A 17,819-nucleotide genomic window follows, 5' to 3' on the forward strand; every position below is an offset into this window, starting at 1 on the left:
CACTACTCCATACTATAGTCACTATTTCTCATGAAGTCTGTTGTAACCATGTTTCCATGATCTGTATTATTTAAGGAAAATCAGTCAATTTAATATATCTGTTAGCCACACATGGTAACTTGATGTTTTGTAGTGTAAACCCCAAGTACCTTGTCATAGGATTATGCTTATGAGCTAACACTACTGCCTTTTCTAAGTTGTTAGCTAGATCTGAATTTTGCTTGCCTGGCAGAATTTCATTCTGATCCCTATGGATTTATTGGGACGACTCAATCTTCCCTCACCAAATTCACAGAAAACAATAATGGATCCTTAAGGTACTTGGTTAATAAGTTATTAAGATTCAAAAAATGAATTAAGTAATTATGACTAGTATGGACAAGTGGCAAGTTTCCATTTGCGTCCTTCAAGCAGAGTTCATTATGTACTTGAATGCCTGGATAACCTGTGAGACTGAGCTGTAGAGTTAGGATTTCTTGGTGCTCTCCCAGAACAGAGTGCCAAGGCTCACTTTTATTCTTTTTCCACTATTGTCTGGTGACTACACTATTTCCTTTACACTTAGCAACTTTTCCTCTTCCTTTTCTTCAAGGGGTAATCCTGCTAATCTAAATAGTCCCATATTCTGCTGTCTCCTTTGTGTATTTTTTCCATCATTTAGAATGTTGGTTATTATATCATAATTACTGCATGTGACTTTTAGGAAATAGTCTCCAATTATCCACCTCAGTTATGATTTACATTTGTTTCAAGTCATTTCCATTATCAATAATCCAGGTTTTCATTTGAAATTAGAATGAATGACTTTGAAAATATGCAAAAGATAGATTTTTTAAAAAAAACTACCCTACAGGGCATAACTTCTGTGTGTGTCTGTGTGTGTGTATGTCTAGTTTTGCAAAAATAAGCTCAGAAAGGAGTCAAGTGTGGAATGAAAAGTATGGAAACTTTCTTCTTGTGTTTATTAAAGTATACAAGAAGAGCTAACTAGAAATTCCACATATACTTTACACATTTGCCCAGTTGACTTCTTTTAAAAAATAAATTCTTCAAATTATATTAATATTAAATAATTTTTTCTGTTTGTTTTTGTTGAGTTTCAAGGATTTTTTGTAATAAAAGGTCACAGAAGTCCTAACTGAATATATAAGTACATTATAAATTAAATGGGAGAGCATGTTTTGGTAATCTAAAAACTGAGCCCTGTGGCAGATGTTGATTTTTATTTTACAAAGGTCAGCTTTATGGCATGAGGCTATTTCTGTGTGTGTTTGTGTGTGTGTGTGTGTGTGTGCTGTGTGTTAGGAAGGTATCTGAAGAATTTTATTCAAATATGGCTTATAAAACACAACAAAAGAAAAAGAAAAAAATTTCATTATATTCTACCAGGATTTAGCATTCTAACAGAAATCCTATATTTCACTCAGTTGGGATTCTGTAAATTGTATCCAGGATATTGGCACGTCCCCTCAGGGCCTTATTGTCGAATAATTAAATCTCCTGGATATTTTCACTACAAATAGATTATTTTAAATTTGAAACATAGGCACCCCAAGAAATTTTACCTCTCATTAAAATGAATACTACTGACTTCTGAAAATTCTAGTTATAAGTATTGACAGTAATATTTAAAGTACATAGGATCGTATATAAGAAAACCTGGTTTTGCTTGGTGGAAGGCATACATCCAAAGAAAAATAGATAGCCTTTCCAAAAAAAAGTATGTTCCTTCTGGTTGATTTGAAATCAACATTTTTTTGTTACTCATATAGAAAAAATATAGAAAATGTCAAAAGAAGAAAAATTAGACCTTCATAAAATCAGACCTTATAATATGTGATAGGGAAAGATTTTAATTAATTGGTATCAGGATTGCAACAATCTAAGGCCCAGGATCTCAATATTAATTGTTTATTTAAAAAAACAGTAAATGAAGTTATTCAATTTTAGGAACTCTCCTTCTTGAGTTGCCAAGGTCTGGAACTCTCAAATAATTAGGGAAAGGAATGGAAGATGTTTGGTTGACAACATTCTGCTGATTGATCTCTTTTCCCTCCTCTTCATCTGAATTTGGATTTTTAATGGGATTGACCTGTAGGGAATTTTAATTCTAGTTTATTTTGAGAGATTGGTTCATAAAGAATGAAAGTTGAGAAACTGTGAAATTAAGAAAGCTTGGACTACATCAAATGGTAATAATTCTTACTATCTAGTTATTTAAACCACTTCAAATCTGCAGTTCAAAATTATACTGCCCTGTTTATCTCTCCCTGACTTCAATCATATTTTTAAAAATTATTTAATGCAATGGGGTTAAGTGACTTGCCCAAGGTCACACAACTAGGCAATTATTAAATGTCAGACAGGATTTGAACTCAAGTCGGTCCTCTTGACTCCAGGGCAGGTGTTCTATCCACTGTGCTACCTAGCTTCCCCCACCCATATGTTTTTCATTTCTTGTGTAAACCCACAAAAACAAAGTTCAAGTCTGTTTTTTTCCCTTGCAACCAGCTACCTTTAGAAAATTCTTCTTCATATCCAAATTTATCTGATGCTGGTAATAAAGGAAAACACTTCTGGAGGAAGCATTTTTTAAATTGAATATTGTTCCTTGGACATAAAAGTTTTTTGGTCATTTTGTAGTTCTAGATTTCAGTCCTAGGGTGAGGCTCCAAGGAGCAGAAGACCTCATTATACAGCTTGAACATTTGAAATAAAAGAACTTTTTGAAATACAGTTAACTTCATTTCTCTTTTGGTGATAATGGAGAAATAGCTGAAAGTGTTGACCTTATCCAACTAAGGAAGATAACATAAACTTTAATAATACATTTTCATTTTTCATATTAGGTAAAATGATTTTCAAAATCTTCTGAATATCTCCATTTTTTTAAAAAAATTGCAGGAATAAAAAGGAGGTAAAATAATTCCTGAAAAATTTCTAAAATGGCCATTATTTGATTAAACTATTTTAAATATGTTGTAAGACCAGCAGTGTTTGAGATATCATTCATTTTGGGGAAGTAATATGCTTGCTTTCTGCTATCTTTTTCAATTAGAGCAGGGAAAATAGCTATATGAATGTAGAGGAATAATGCTGACTTGTACCCTTTATCCACAAGGTTAGTTGGGTAGACTCCTTAGCCAAACCAGGAGATTCTGAAAGAGAGGAGGCCTAAGTGTCAAGGAATCGAAATATTAATAATAAAAGACTTGTAGAGAACTATTTGCCCAATGTGACTAGTTTATAGTGACCAAGTAAAAGTAATAAAAGTCAAATTGGTATATCTTCTTAACTCTATCTCCTTGGGGGGAAAACTAATCTGAGTCCAATAGAACTCTGAAGACAAACCTTTTTTTCTTTGTACTTATTTGAAAGGCTAGTTTAACTGGTTTGCTGGAAAGCAGTTCTCCAGAATTTGCAAAATGATGATGATTCCTTCTTGGTGGGTTGGGTTGGGCAAAAAACAATTTCCTCTTTTTCTTGAGAATTACTCATTGAGGTCTCTGGAATATAAGACTCATGGGCAGACAATATCATTGGTCCTCACTGCCCCATAAACATTGGTATATGGCTGTATTTTTTTTAATTTTACATAATGCATTAGGTTTAGTGTGCGTGTTCCAAAACCAGATACCATCTCTCTCTCTCTTTTGTAGGCACGGTGCTGTTGTGCCAGGCAAACCAGGAGGGATCTTCTGTGTACAGTGCCCCCAGTTCACTAGTATACACTTCCACAAGTAAGCCAGTGTTGCGGCTCTATTTTTGTTTTGTGACATAAATATGAGTCAAATCACCTTCCCTGCCATGTAAGTTTTCCGTCCTCTCCCCTCCCTACCCCACTCTAGCTCTCGTTCAGGTTAAGGTTATAATCATTAGCATGCTTTTTTCTGTTTCTGTAGCATCTTATTCACTCTCCTCATTATCATCATGATTCCTCATAGTCTAGACATCAATTTCATTCTGTTATCTGCAGAGATGTCCCAATGGTGGAGGAACCACAGCCCTTTGCTTACCTTCTGTCACAGCCTTAAAGATAAAAAATAAGAAAAAGATGAACATTCCTTAAATAAAGCATGCTAAACTGTCCTCCTTTGAGGGGATATTAAGGCAGTGAAGCATACAATCAGTAGCCTATTTGCCATTTATAAAAGTCATGCTTATTCTTGGCAAGTGGGACATTTGCAAGGCTGTTTTTATCAAATGTTCAGAGTAAGTACCCTAAGAAGGAGGAATTGCTTCAGCCTCCATTCAATCTGGAAAGAAAAGAGTAACAGGTCAAAAATGTTAAGATTCAGGCTCAGCTAGTTTGGAGAAGGCTCCATATATTCATGGCCCTTCAGCATGTGAGTAGTCTGGGTAAGGGTGGGGCTGAATAAGTAGGGAAGTTAGATCACAAGAATGATGCCAAAGCATACATGCCTCCCTTCACAGTGACTGGGGGACCTTGTCTGGGAGGAGAGGTTGGGGAGGATACATTCTGGTTATACTGATAGCAGGTCCTCAATTTAGTTTAATATCTGCAAAAAACCCTGGAATTCTTAAAGAGGGCTGAAGCAAAAAGCTGTCTTTGCTTATTTGGGTAGTGGGGTCCTCTCACCTTATCCTTATTCCTCATAATTAAGCTCCTTCTCAAGGAGACTCCCATCTTTAGCTGTCTGGATTTCCTTTAGTCTGAGACCTTATCATCCATTTCATACAATGTATCGATTCACTGAAAAGTCCTGACCAAAAGAATGGAGAGGAAGCCAGTCATGTAAAGAGAGGATTTCTTCCGTGACATTGCTCAGAACAGACTCTAGATGGGTTCTTCCCCTTTGAAGATGCCTTCATCAGCTCCAGAGGAGCAGCAGCCTGATACTTTCACTGGTAAAAGAATTGCCAATTTGTAACTCTGCAGTTCCAGATCATCACTGAGTTGCCGAACCTGAAGAACTGAATAGAAACTTCCCCTTTGGGCCAGGAAGTTGTAAGCAGTAACAAGGATAAAAACATCTTCAGTTGAGATAGTTAAAAGTCCAGAAGCAACTGAAATCATTTGGAGACAATGGAGAATTTCGAACACCAGGAGATAATACAGAAAAAAGTTTACTTCAGTGTTAGCTGTATACATAAAGTAAGAACAGGATATTCTTCAGTGTTTGTGATGGCTGATTAATCAATAAAGTTCTTGGCACAGTGATGCAAGTGACCATTTCCAAACAAGTCAAAATAGGTTAGCTTGTATCCATTCATTAATGGTCATTTTCTTTGGCAAGAGAGCTTGCTGAAGGACTAGATTGAAGAGCTCATTTTCTGTTTTTCCTCCCTTTTTAATTTTCTTGAGTTGCCTTGACAGGAAGAAAGCCAATTCTTCAGCTCCTTGAGGAGACTCACTTCTCAGCTATGAATGAGTTGGGGAAGAATCTCCCATTCTTGTACAGACTCACTCAAGATGTACCCTCCAAGCAAATTCCAGGCTTCACCATTAACATTTAAGACATTCTTTTAAGGCATGGAAAACATCTCTAGGGAAAAGTGTCAGTCTCCTTTCTATTGTCCTTCCTTGATCCTCCCAGGACACACACTCAGACTATAATTCTCATCCAAACTAATATTCACTTCAATTTCTGAGAAAGTGGGGGATAAGAGAAGGAAATAATTTAAAAGTCTTTTCTAATCTAAGAGCATGTTTTATTGAAGGTACAGAAATGATGTGGAAGTGAGGAAGAAGATGGAAAATCATGGTATTACACATCTCTAGCATCTAATTGGAAAAAGAAAAACAACTATGTATTGAACTGAAACATTTTGGCACTCGACTATATAGCAGTAAAAACATTTTAGGACAAGTCAATATTTTTTGAATAGACTCCCACAAAAAGTGCCTAAAATGGTTGATTGAAGGATTCTGTTGTATCTGCTCAATAATAAATTGTAGAACTAGAGAGAAGTGCTTAGAGAAGAAATCAGCTTAAGTATTTAGTCTTTTTTACAGTATGTCTATATTACTCATTTTCACATGGATCTCTGGTGACATTTGAGAGTTGCGAAGTTACATCCATTTAGGTCATTAGCCACTTAGGTAATAAGCAAATTGATTAAAGGAGTAATATTAAAACTAGTGAGTTATTGTGGCAGATATTTTTTCCATTTGTAGTGGAAAACAATTGAATTTCAACATGCCCTTGCTCTTTTATTTTCTTCTAAAACGAGGTAGCTTCAAAGTAAGAAAAGTAATTTTCCTCTGTCAACATTTTATTGAAGTACATTTAATTTTTTAAGGGTTGAGGGGAAAGCAAAACATAAAGTCACACCCATAGCATAACACTTAATCATAAGAATCAAGTCAATTATAAATAAGTACAAACAACTGATTTTGTTTTAAATGTGATAAGCACACCTTTAGCTTGCATCCTTTACTGCTGATTTCCAGTGATCTGATATATAATCCAAGTCAGCAAGTGTTGTTCAAAATAGTAAGCAATAATGACTGATAATATCCTTGAATGTGACTGAAAATGACATTAAAATAGGTAAGTTTGCAACGTCACTCTTCTTTAATGAACACGATGGACATTCCTAGTTTTGTGGCTATAAAGAAGGAACCTTAGAGAATATGTTAAATTATGAAACTGGGAACAGGAAGAGATTGTGGCTTTCGTGGGGGGGGGGCAGAGTTCAAACTCAGGAAATGTGATTTCAAACCCAAAATGCTTTCCACTGTAGCAATTCCATCACCAGAGTTTTCAGTACAGTTATTAGAAGATAGTTGAATTAAAGCTGCTATCCCTTGAATTCCTTTCCTGCTATCCACCTAATTAATTTTTGAACTGATTCCATAGCAAAACTGAACTATTAGGATGGGTAGAGGCTTTCTCACACTAACAATCTTCACAGTGTCTTCATATTAACATAATCTAAGTATAAGGAAAAAATATGCTACATTTTAAGGGTTAATTTTCTTCCAAATTTGATAAATTCAGTTTTTGTTTTTTGTTTTTAGTGTTGCTATTGTAGGAATCCTTGTCATTCTCAACTGACAAAACATAATAAGAATAGTGATCTATGACATTTATCCTTGGATGGATGGGTGTTTCCTCCAGGGATGTAACTTGTAAAGGGACAGGCATAATTTGAAACCAGGTCATTCTACAGTAGGAATCCTGTCCCTCTAACCCTGGATTGTTCACTCTCTCTTTTCTTTATGTCTGCACCCATTATATAAAATACTTCGGACAATATTACTAGAACTAAACTGCTCTGAACTACTACTAATTTCAGTGATTTCACTGCTCCTAGGTTCACCACATTTTTTATTTCAAATCTTCAGGTCCTCCATCTTAAATCCTTTCTTTCATCTCTTCTCTGTTACAGATGGTAACCTTATATCATCAGATAAAAGCTTTCCTATCTCATTTCCATGCATTCCTCTCACTATTTTCCTCTCTATAACTTTTATGAATGTGTTAACTTTCCCATGTATACTCTGAACCACATCTTTCCTCACCTCATGAAAGGCACTACTCCCACATTTATCCTTTACCTAGATAATATCTTAAACCTTTCACCCTGCACTGAGTTCTTACTTTATAGTATTAAACATAATTCACTATCCCCTACTACCCCTTCCAACATCTCAATGTCCCACCTAACTTTCATGAATAAACTTCTGGGATGGGAGGTATTACTCTATTCTGTTTACCATTTTTCTTTATTACCCACTGTCTCCTTAGAACTTTACTTTTTTTTTTTGGTTTTTGCAAGGCAATGGGGTTAAGTGACTTGCCCAAGGTCACACAGCTAGGTAATTATTAAGTGTCTGAGGCAGGATTTGAACTCAGGTCCTCCTGACTGCCACCTAGCTGCCTCCTTAAAACTTTACAATTTAATGTTTGCACAATTTTTCAATGGTAACAATGATGGCACCAAAGGAATTCTCCTTGCCAAATATAATGAATTTATATGCATATTCCTTAAAGAAACTAGCTCATCCACTCTGAGCTTTCAGCTACTTACAGGAAATGATCACCCAAACTTCCTCTTTAGACCTCTCATTCTCACTTCAGAACCCTCTAGTCATTTTTCTAAAGGACATCATAATAATATCATGATAATTTCCTGAAATATGCACCACTTCCTATCTCTTCTCATTGGAAAGAATAACATACTATAATCCCAGAGGATACTGAGACTTTAAAAATGTGGAATTCACATTCTTCTTATTATTTGATTCCTGCTCTTAATTCTCAGGACTTTCAAAATTATTCTGGATTATGTTTCCTTTACCAGATCCTTTTTTTTTTTTTTTGCTCATAGATAATTGTTCATTGGTTTAATCAAGTCTGACTCTTTGTGAACCCATTTGGTGTTTTCTTGGCTAAGATCCTGGGGTTATTTGCTGTTTATTTTCCAGTTAGTCTTACAGATAAGGAAACAGACAGACTGAAGTGACTTGCCTAGTTTCATATAGTGTCCGAGAGCAGATTTGTATTCTAGAGAATGTTTTCTTAACTGCATTGTGCCACCAGATAATAATCTACTCTAATCCATTATTATCTCATGTCTGAATTAATGAATTGGTTTTCTGGATGGTTTCAACATATCAATATCTCCTTGCCCCAGTTAACCTTATATATCATTGCCTGTATTCAACCATCACTCAACACAGTAACTATTGATGCTATCCTTTCTAATTTTCTCTGCCAATTTTCTAACCATAGGACCCTTCCATACTAGCCAAACTGATCAACTTTCAGTGCCTCAAAATTTACTTCCTCATACTATATGCCTCATTCCCCTTTTCAGTTTGTGTCACATTACTTTCAGTAAGAGCTAGTCATGGGGCGGCTAGGTGGGGTAGTGGATAAAGCGCCTTGGAGTCAGGAGTACCTGGGTTCAAATCTGGTCTCAGATTCTTAATAATTACCTAGCTGTGTGGCCTCAGGCAAGCCACTTAACCCCGTTTGCCTTGCAAAAAAAAAACCTAAAAAAAGAGCTAGTCAGAAGCTCAGTCATTTCAAAAAGCCTTCTTGGACATGCTCTCTACCAGTTGAGGGGCAGCATTATTCCTGGACAGGATAACAAAGACCTAGATTTACATTTGGATTCTGCCAGTAAATACCTGCGTGTTCTTGGCCAAGTGACTCTTTGGATATTAGTTTTGATCATTTGTCAAAAGAGGAGCTTGGATTAGGTGACTTCTAATGTCTTTTTAAAATCTTCTGAACATGACTCAAACAGTTATGCATTATCTTTGTCTTTCAAACCTTAATCTGCTGACATCCAAATGTTCTCCAGTTATTTTTTGCATTTACTGAGAGGTTATTAGTCTTTTACAAGCATAAACTGTGTCTGCTCTCTTCATACCTCCAAAGTACCTAACATATTATTAGTTGTAGTAAGAGTTGGCTAAAAAGTTGACTTCCTGAATGAATGAATAAATTAAAAAATCTCCTAGGGCAAGGAAGGGTATGTGTGGACAGGATCTGTAAATAGATCAGCCCTGGAAATGGACACTTGCCAACTACTTAGGGTCAATTATAATTTGTACTGGGTGAGTTAGAAAATATGTTCATTTCACTAATTTTATTCTATGTGTCACTTGGCACTAGCCAGAAGAACAAAGGAAAAAAATGTGAGCTAGTTAATAATAATTAATAATCAAGTTTTACTTGATAAGATTGTTCCAGAATACATTTCTTGCTGTTGATTAAAATTAACTGCCATTAACTCAACCAATCAAAAAGGAAATTAAGATGTCCGAAGTTTGCATGTTTTCATTCACATAGTGAAAATACTTCGCTCAGAGGAAAGAGCAAAGGAACCAAGAGACCTAGGTTCCAGTTAGGATTCTCAGCATTATGATTTAGGGCAAATCCTTTCACTGCTCCTGTCATTGATTTCCTCATTTGTAAAATGATAGTGCTGGATTGCATTTTCTCTGAGACCCCATCCACATCATCTCCAAATCCTGATTTCAGGTCCAACACATGTTTGATTATACCAGGTGTTTAAAGTCAGAGATGGCAGCATGGGGCCAACCCACACCTCTCATTGTCTGTCAACATTAAAAAAAAGGTGACCAGAGAGATTGTCTGTTATTCAGCTGATGGGGTGGCTAGGTGGCACAGTGGATAGAACACTGTCCTTGGAGTCAGAAGTACCTGAGTTCAAATCCGACCTCAGACACTTAATAATTGCCTAGCTGTGTGGCCTTGAGCAAGCCACTTAACCCCATTGCCTTGCAAAAAAAAAGAGTTCCCTTTACCATAAGGATGAGGGAAGAGGTGTTTTTCAGCTGATGTTTAGCTGTACTTATTTTCTTGAGGATATTAATTCAATTTGAGCAACTTAAAGTTCTACTTCTTTGATGTTCTTTTTTGCAATTAGCTCACCTCATTCCAGATTTTTTTTCTTTTGGCTTCAGTCAAAACAACTAGAATTATACTATCTAGTCAAAATCAACAGAAATATCTGCCTCATTCCAATTTCAACAGGGCAATTTTGTGCAATTTTCCACCATTGCCATGTGAAAACAAAATGAACAAAAGCACAATCGTAGAACATCTTACCATTATTTTGTTAGAATAGGACCCGAGGTCCTATATGGAATAACTAATAGAATCCATAGGAAATGCCTTTTTAAATGTAAGTGCCCTGCTGATCCCTTAGAGTCACTGTGGAAAGCTTTGCCTCTGTTTCTGTGTTTTAGTAAACTACAAATATCTCATGTTAATAACAGATATGGGAGTTTACCTTTTTTTTATAACTCCAGGAAAAAAGGTAAATTGAAGTTTTTTAGTTAGATTCTCATTATGATTTCATAGATCTTTTCTGATCTTTACTTAGCTTCTGATACTTTGGATTATCTGATCCCTGGATTCTCTGCAAAATAGCAGATATTCATAACTATATATACACTTACATTTTAGTAAGCATGAATATACCATAAATGAACCCTAAAATTAGGAATGATTTAATATGGGTAATTCTCAACAAAATGACTTATTTTTAACTTTATATGGCAGGGTTACATGTGTGTGTTTGTATGTATGTGTATGCTTATGTTTATTTTTATATGGGGTACACCTGTACATTGAAATGATTCTTTAATATGCTGTTTAACATTTTATGGTACAATTCTGTAGGTGAAGCAGTATGTGTGTGTGTGTGTGTGTGTGTGTGTGTGTGTGTGTGTATAACAATATCTCTATATATAGCTATATAACTATATCTAATATATATTTTTCCTAATACTCTTCAGGAAAAAAAAACCCCAACAAAAACAGAAACATTTTGTCCAAAGCTTAAAATTTATCCACTTAGGGGCAGCTAGGTGGTGTAGTGGATAGAGCACCAACCCTGGAGTCAGGAGGACCTGAATTCAAATTGGAGCTCAGACACTTAACAGTTACCTAGCTATCTATTTGACCTTTGGCAAGTTACTTAACCCCATTGCCTTGCAAAAACTAAAAAAAAAAATGTATCCAATCCAAGTCTTAATTAGGAATTTTTGTAACCAAAGTGAAAACAGGCCACCCTCAGTTGAGTTGGAGGATGTAACTTACTCCCCATATACCATCTAATTGCTTCCAATTTTAACTAATTATTGTTATTATAAAATGCAGTAGAATCTGCCTTTCTATGCTTTTGAAGACCAGAAGGAGTTATTTATACTTTTGCATATTGGGAAGAATTGGTTTCCCCATTCTAGGTTATGGCTATGAATCATGTTATATCAAATTTGATGCTCTAGGATATCTTGTTAAAAAACAAAGCTCCAGTGAGCTTGACAAGGCCATCTGTCTCAAGAATAATAATATCTTAAAATTTTTTAATGATTATCAATAGAAAATTTCCTTGAGCAAAAGTGTGCCATTGTTCTCTGGCATAAGCATTTAGTACCTTTTCATTATTACATGTAATGTTTATGTACTTTCTCATCAGGAGAGATGGACTGAGCTTGATAATTTCCTCTCAATTTGTTTTCAGAGTTCAGTTTTCAGTGTGCATACCTGTGTTTCTGTATGCTTAAATATATCCATTGTAATTCAATTTGTAAGGACAAAAATGGCGGTAAAGAAAATTTTTCCTCATTCCTATACTTAATTTGCTCTGCCATGTTCTTAAATTGAAATGTAAGATAATAATTAATTTATTCCATGGGTGGGAAACTACAACTCTAATAAACAATATTATGTGTCATTGATCACCACCAACAGAAAAGTGCTATTTTCAAAAACAGGTGCAAATCTGCCTTAGAAGTTGTTTTCTGTCAGAATTAAATTTAACATCCTTTTTTCCCTACTTCATTTGCTACTAAATATATTCATCAAGGACAAAAGAACTTTCTACATGATCACAAATATTCACGTTAATATAGTTAATATTGCTTTCATACAATACCACTCAGACTATATTTAAGTGTTTTTAATGCTATTTGGTAGGAAATTTTAAAAACAAAATTAATTTTAATTCAAAATTTTCACTTTAAGAAAAGAACAAGATATAGGACTGTTCTTGCAGAAGCAAATTGTTATCAAGATGCAAAATTATAATTCATTCTGTCATATGAAAGTGAAGTGCAAGAAGATAGTACTGTATCTTAATTGATATATTGATTGTAATTTTATGGTGTAATTTTGTGGAATGCATTAAAATTATTGAAGTGGAAGAAGTGCATGTAAATCAAGCCCATAGCTTTTGGTGGGAAGGAGTGAGGTAGAGGGCAATTGATAAAATTTCCATAAGATCCTGTAAATAGATTAATGGACTAAATTAACTCATGACTGAATTTTATTCATTACAATATAGAAAACATATTGGGTTCCAATAATAGAAAGTAAGTTTATAGGTGGTTGTTTTAAGTTTAATTGTTCTTCCCCACATTCTTTATTTAAAAGCTTATTTTTTAGCAAGGCTCACTGATCATTTTTATACTACAACATACTGGAGGATTTCTGAATAGTACCATAGACCATAAGAGGATAGCATAATGTAATATACAGGATCCTTGACTTTGAGGCAGAAAAACAAATTCTTCCTCAGACATTTACTTGCTGTGTAACTCTAGACAAGTAACTAAACCTATCAATGTCACAGTTTTCCCAAATACAAATTGAGAGTATCAGTAAAATGGGATCCCTTTCAGATCTAAATCTATAATCATATAATGTAAAAACTGGTAAATACTGATGAGAATTACTAAAAAACAGAGTTAAATTTGGGGTACAGTTCCTCAATAGAAATCTCCCCCCCATAGTTCTTTTCTGATTCATTTCTCATTTGTTTTTCACCTATTTTTCATTGATTGTACACTCCCACATCCAAGAGTTAAAAAGAGAAAGCGCTATCCTCTAAAGATGATGCCCCTGAGTTTATCAGATTTAGTTCAGTTGAGTTTTAGTCATTTCTGACTGACTTTTTGTTACCCTGTTTGGGGTTTTCTTGACAGAAATACTAGAGTAGTTTGCTATTTCCTTCTCTAGCTCATTTTACAGATAAGGAAACTGAGGCAATATTGTTCATCTGTATCCACTGTGTCACCTAGTTGCCCCCTCAGGTTTAAAACAGTTCCTTAATTATTTTCATTTTCAAGGGACTTCCCTTCCCCTTTCCATCTTAGGTCATGAAAATAGTTGAAATAAAAACTTTATTATAGTGGGAGGGGAATTAGATGATTAACTGTGTGCAACATAGTTAAATTATGGTCATAATAAGTTATGTTTTTTACCTTGACAAAAACTTAAAGTACTAAACAATTTCCAAATAACCCTCAAATATCACTTCCCTTTCTAGTATTAAAGTTCTTCCCTTAGGTCCTGGTTGCAAATTTGATTATTAGCCCTACCCTACTTCCAGTTTAATACTTTTTAGCTTCTAATTTCCTGGGTAGCTGAATCTTTTCCTATCTGTGTTTGAAGCCTATAACCCTTAAGTTTTGAATTGAATTTATTCTTTAGAAAGTCACCTACTCTCTAAAGAATAAATTCAATTTTCCCCTTCCCCCAATCCGTTATCATTTTTTCCTGGTCTCTGTTCTACAAAATCACTGGCTTGTTTCTCCTAGCTGTAAGACGTACATTAAATCAAATGTGACATAATGAGTAGAAGCTGACTGCAGAAGCAGAAAAACCTGGATTCAAGTCCCTCTCCTGATACATACTTACTATTTGATTCTAGACTTAACCTCTGAGGACCTCAGTCAATTCTTTACAATGATTTGCTGCAGAAAAGTTGTAAATCTGTATTGGTAAATGGAATTTTTTCATGAGGAAGCTAGTCTTCTATACTTATAAAAAAGCATTAATATTGAGTTATTATAGACAACTTCTTTTTGGACATCACAAACTGAATGTTTTGTAGGCATCTCAAACTAAACATGTTCAAAACAGAAGTTAGCAATTCCACCCCCCCCCCAAGCCCTCTTATTTTCTTAACTTTCCTGTTGAGAGTACCACTAATATCCCAGGTTCACAACTATGATGTCCTCCTTGACTCCTATTGTTAAGTTTTTTTTTTTTGTTGCTACACTGGCTTCTCTTATATCCTGTCAAACAGCCACATTATTTATCATTTCACACCTAGACAATTACAAAAGGTTTTTGGTTGGTCTCCCTGTCTTAGGTCTGTCCCTATTACAGTTCATTCTCCATTAAGCTGTCAAAATGACCCTCTTTACATGCCAACGACTTCCAAGATCAAATAAAAAAATCTTCTCTTTCTCATTAAAACCTTGTTCTTTCTATCTTCCCATTGTACTCCATCTTTTCAGTGACTACCAGTGGATCTTTATTTACTGGCTTCTGTTAAGACTAAAGTAAAATTACTTTTCCCTGCAAGAGCTTCCCTATCCCCCACACTTACCTACATCACAGGTACCTTTCCCTCTGATACAGCTTTCATCTACTCTGTAAATTATATTATATGATCACTGTTGTTTATGTGTTGTCTCTCCTAATGGAATGTGACTTCCTTGAAGCCAAGAACCAATTTTTATCTTGCTTTGTATCCCTGATACTAAGCACACTTCTTTCTACATAGGAAATGTTTGCATTTAATAAATGCTTCTTTTCTGAAAATGATCAAATTATGCCTGGATGTAATTCCTCCTTAAAGTACTAGGAAGGAAGAGGCAAGCTTTAAAGACAATATTCTATGATAAAAATTACTTTTTCTATTTTGCAATTTTCATCAAATTGTAGAAAACAGAAAAATACCGTTGTGCTTACTCTGAGTATTTTTTAAAAAAACTATATAATTTAGTAGAGCAAATCACTTCTTTAAAGATTTTTCCAACATGGTTTTGACCATAAATATCCCCAAATTACCTAAGATTCTTTCTTTTTAAAATTTTTTTTATCCATATGCACATGTATATTTTTAAATTACAAAATTTCCTTCCACCTTCCCTTCCCAGCCCCCCTCCCCTCAGCAGCAAAAAGTCAAGTTAGCATTGTATATACATATTTTTGATAAACATGTTTACAGATTAGTCAATTTTGGTATGAGGAATTATGTTTAAGGGAAAGAGATACATAAGATAATTTTTATAAAGTGTTCATCAGATTCGGTGGGGGCGTTTCCCCCCCCCATGTTTTGTTTTGTTTTTCTTCCTCTGTTTGGAGATAATATAGACCATTACCAGTCTAATACAGTAGTCCTAGCTCACTAGACTGTTGAGAGGAGTTGCTTCCATCAAGGTTATTCATCTCATAATGTTTTTGATGTGTACATTGTCCTCTTGGCTCTACTCCCTTTGCTCAGCATCAAATTCTGTAACTCATTCCATGCTTCTCTAGAGTCCAACCATTTATGATTTCCATGTTATTCATGTACCATAACTTGCTTAGCCATTCCCCAAATGAGGGGGGAATCTCCCTATTATTCCTTCAGTGTTATAATAGAGTTGATCCTCTTGATCATTATTATCAGTTGTGTCATACAACTGGGAGATTTATGCTCTCCAAACGTGTTTATATTGTATATAATAGATCAAGGTCAGAATCTGGGGTGAGAAGGGATGATGAGGTCCTCCAGATACCATTTATGTAGGACATTAGTTTCATTGCATCAAATCCAAGACCATTACAGAGCCTCCAATATGAGATTCATAGTCGCTCTGAAAAGGAAACACTATATAGATAAAAGATTCCTAACATTCAGGCTGTGGAATATACTTGATTAGTTGGTAGAGCTCATTTATTTTGTGTGTTTTTATATTTTGTATTTATACCCACACATATATGCATATGTTTTATGTGTATGAGTATATACACATATATGTTTGTAAATATCTATCTAGTTTGTAAATATCTATCTACATACACATTGATCGTAGACAAATGCTGCAAATGGATAGGAAGCCATACCAAGAACTGAATTCAAGGGAGAGGGAGCCCTGTATTATGTGTGGAAAAACTGTTGAATTCTCCTACTAAAGAAACCCTTTGATGATCTAAAGTTCCTCTTTAAAACAAAAGTCCATTTTTATACTAATAATCATATATTATCATATGGTTATGAATAAAGTAGTACTGCAGCCTAAAATGAAAGTTGTGGATGACCAGAGGGGTACTAAATAGACATATTGTTGGTATGAATGAGCTAAAACATATTATAAGCAAAGAATAGCATAGGAGAAGCAAGCAGGTTAAAGTACTGGTGTCAAATCAGTACTTTAGAAATAGTACTTAGAGGGGCGGCTAGGTGGCATAGTGGATAAAGCACCGGCCTTGGAGTCAGGAGTACCTGGGTTCAAAACCGGTCTCAGACACTTAATAATTACCTAGCTGTGTGGCCTTGAGCAAGCCACTTAACCCCGTTTGCCTTGAAAAAACCTAAAAAAAAAGAAAGAGTACTTAGAAATAAGAGTCCCTAATCCACACATAAGGATCCCTGTGGTCCATAGCTTTAAAATATCATATTATCTATGTTTTATTGTATCCTTATATATTTTGTTAAGTATTTCCCAATTACATTTTAATCTGGTTCATGCCAAATTCAAGTGTTGAAGGCCATGTGTAGCCTGTGGGGCATTTTTGACACTTCATGGGATATTGTCAAAGTTATATATGAGCCCAAAAGAAGATGGACTGGTTGAAATTGTAAGAAATAGGGAGAATTGATATAGACTGTACATGGTAACCTTAGTGTCTGCAAGATTTTCAAAAGAAAATGAAGAGGTTCTGAAGCATTTTGCATGATATTCTATGGTATACTTATGGGAAGACATCTAGAAGAGTCATACCAAATTGGCAAGCATGGAATGTTGGTCTTCATTACTCAAAGGAAAGATTGAAAAAGATTCATTTGAGAATATCATTCTCACTTTGAGTACAGCTACTCATCTATAAGAAAGCGCATCCTGCTTTCCTTTCCCTCTCACCTTTCTTTCTTTTTTTTTTTAAATGCTTCCTTTATTTTGATTTTCCTTTAAAAGCTCTCCCATTGAGCTGTTCACACAAATTCCTCTAACAGGCATCAATTCATCTGGAATTATTTTTAGCATGATTCTAAACTTTCATTTTTATAAAACTAGACATAATTCTACTGCGTATTGTCATCATTTCAGCTGACTTTGTTAGGAGTAAACTTCACTCACCAACTGAGTGTATAAAGTACCTCCAAAAACAGGGTTAAGGTAAATACACAGGAAAAAAAATCTACAAAAGAATAACTTGAATGATGACATTCATTGTATATCCTTAGCTTTTTAAGTTGATGAGCCATGCTTTTCTACAACAGTTCCTGTGGTGCTTCTATGAGAATCAAAATGTTGGACTAGATAAAGCATGGGTCTGATCTAGTAGAGCAGATCTTCTATTTTTAGATTCTTA

The 17,819-nt window shown here is 34.9% G+C and overlaps 1 protein-coding gene across 10 annotated transcripts in view; it reads left to right on the forward strand.

Moving 5' to 3' along the window:
• The window catches only part of RBFOX1 (RNA binding fox-1 homolog 1), a 370,086-nt gene that overhangs the window by 284,242 nt on the left and 68,025 nt on the right, over window positions 1-17,819 (forward strand). For 8 of the 10 annotated variants that reach the window (XM_074196334.1, XM_074196333.1, XM_074196337.1 and 5 more), the window contains one exon: window positions 3,660-3,740. The exons of the other annotated variants lie outside the window; for them this stretch is intronic. In XM_074196334.1, coding sequence (XP_074052435.1) covers window positions 3,660-3,740 — 81 coding nt within the window. The remainder of the gene's footprint in view (window positions 1-3,659; window positions 3,741-17,819) is intronic. 10 annotated transcript variants of the gene reach the window in all.

This window comes from Macrotis lagotis, chromosome 8 (assembly GCF_037893015.1).
Source record: "Macrotis lagotis isolate mMagLag1 chromosome 8, bilby.v1.9.chrom.fasta, whole genome shotgun sequence".
Taxonomy (NCBI): Eukaryota; Metazoa; Chordata; class Mammalia; order Peramelemorphia; family Peramelidae; genus Macrotis; species Macrotis lagotis.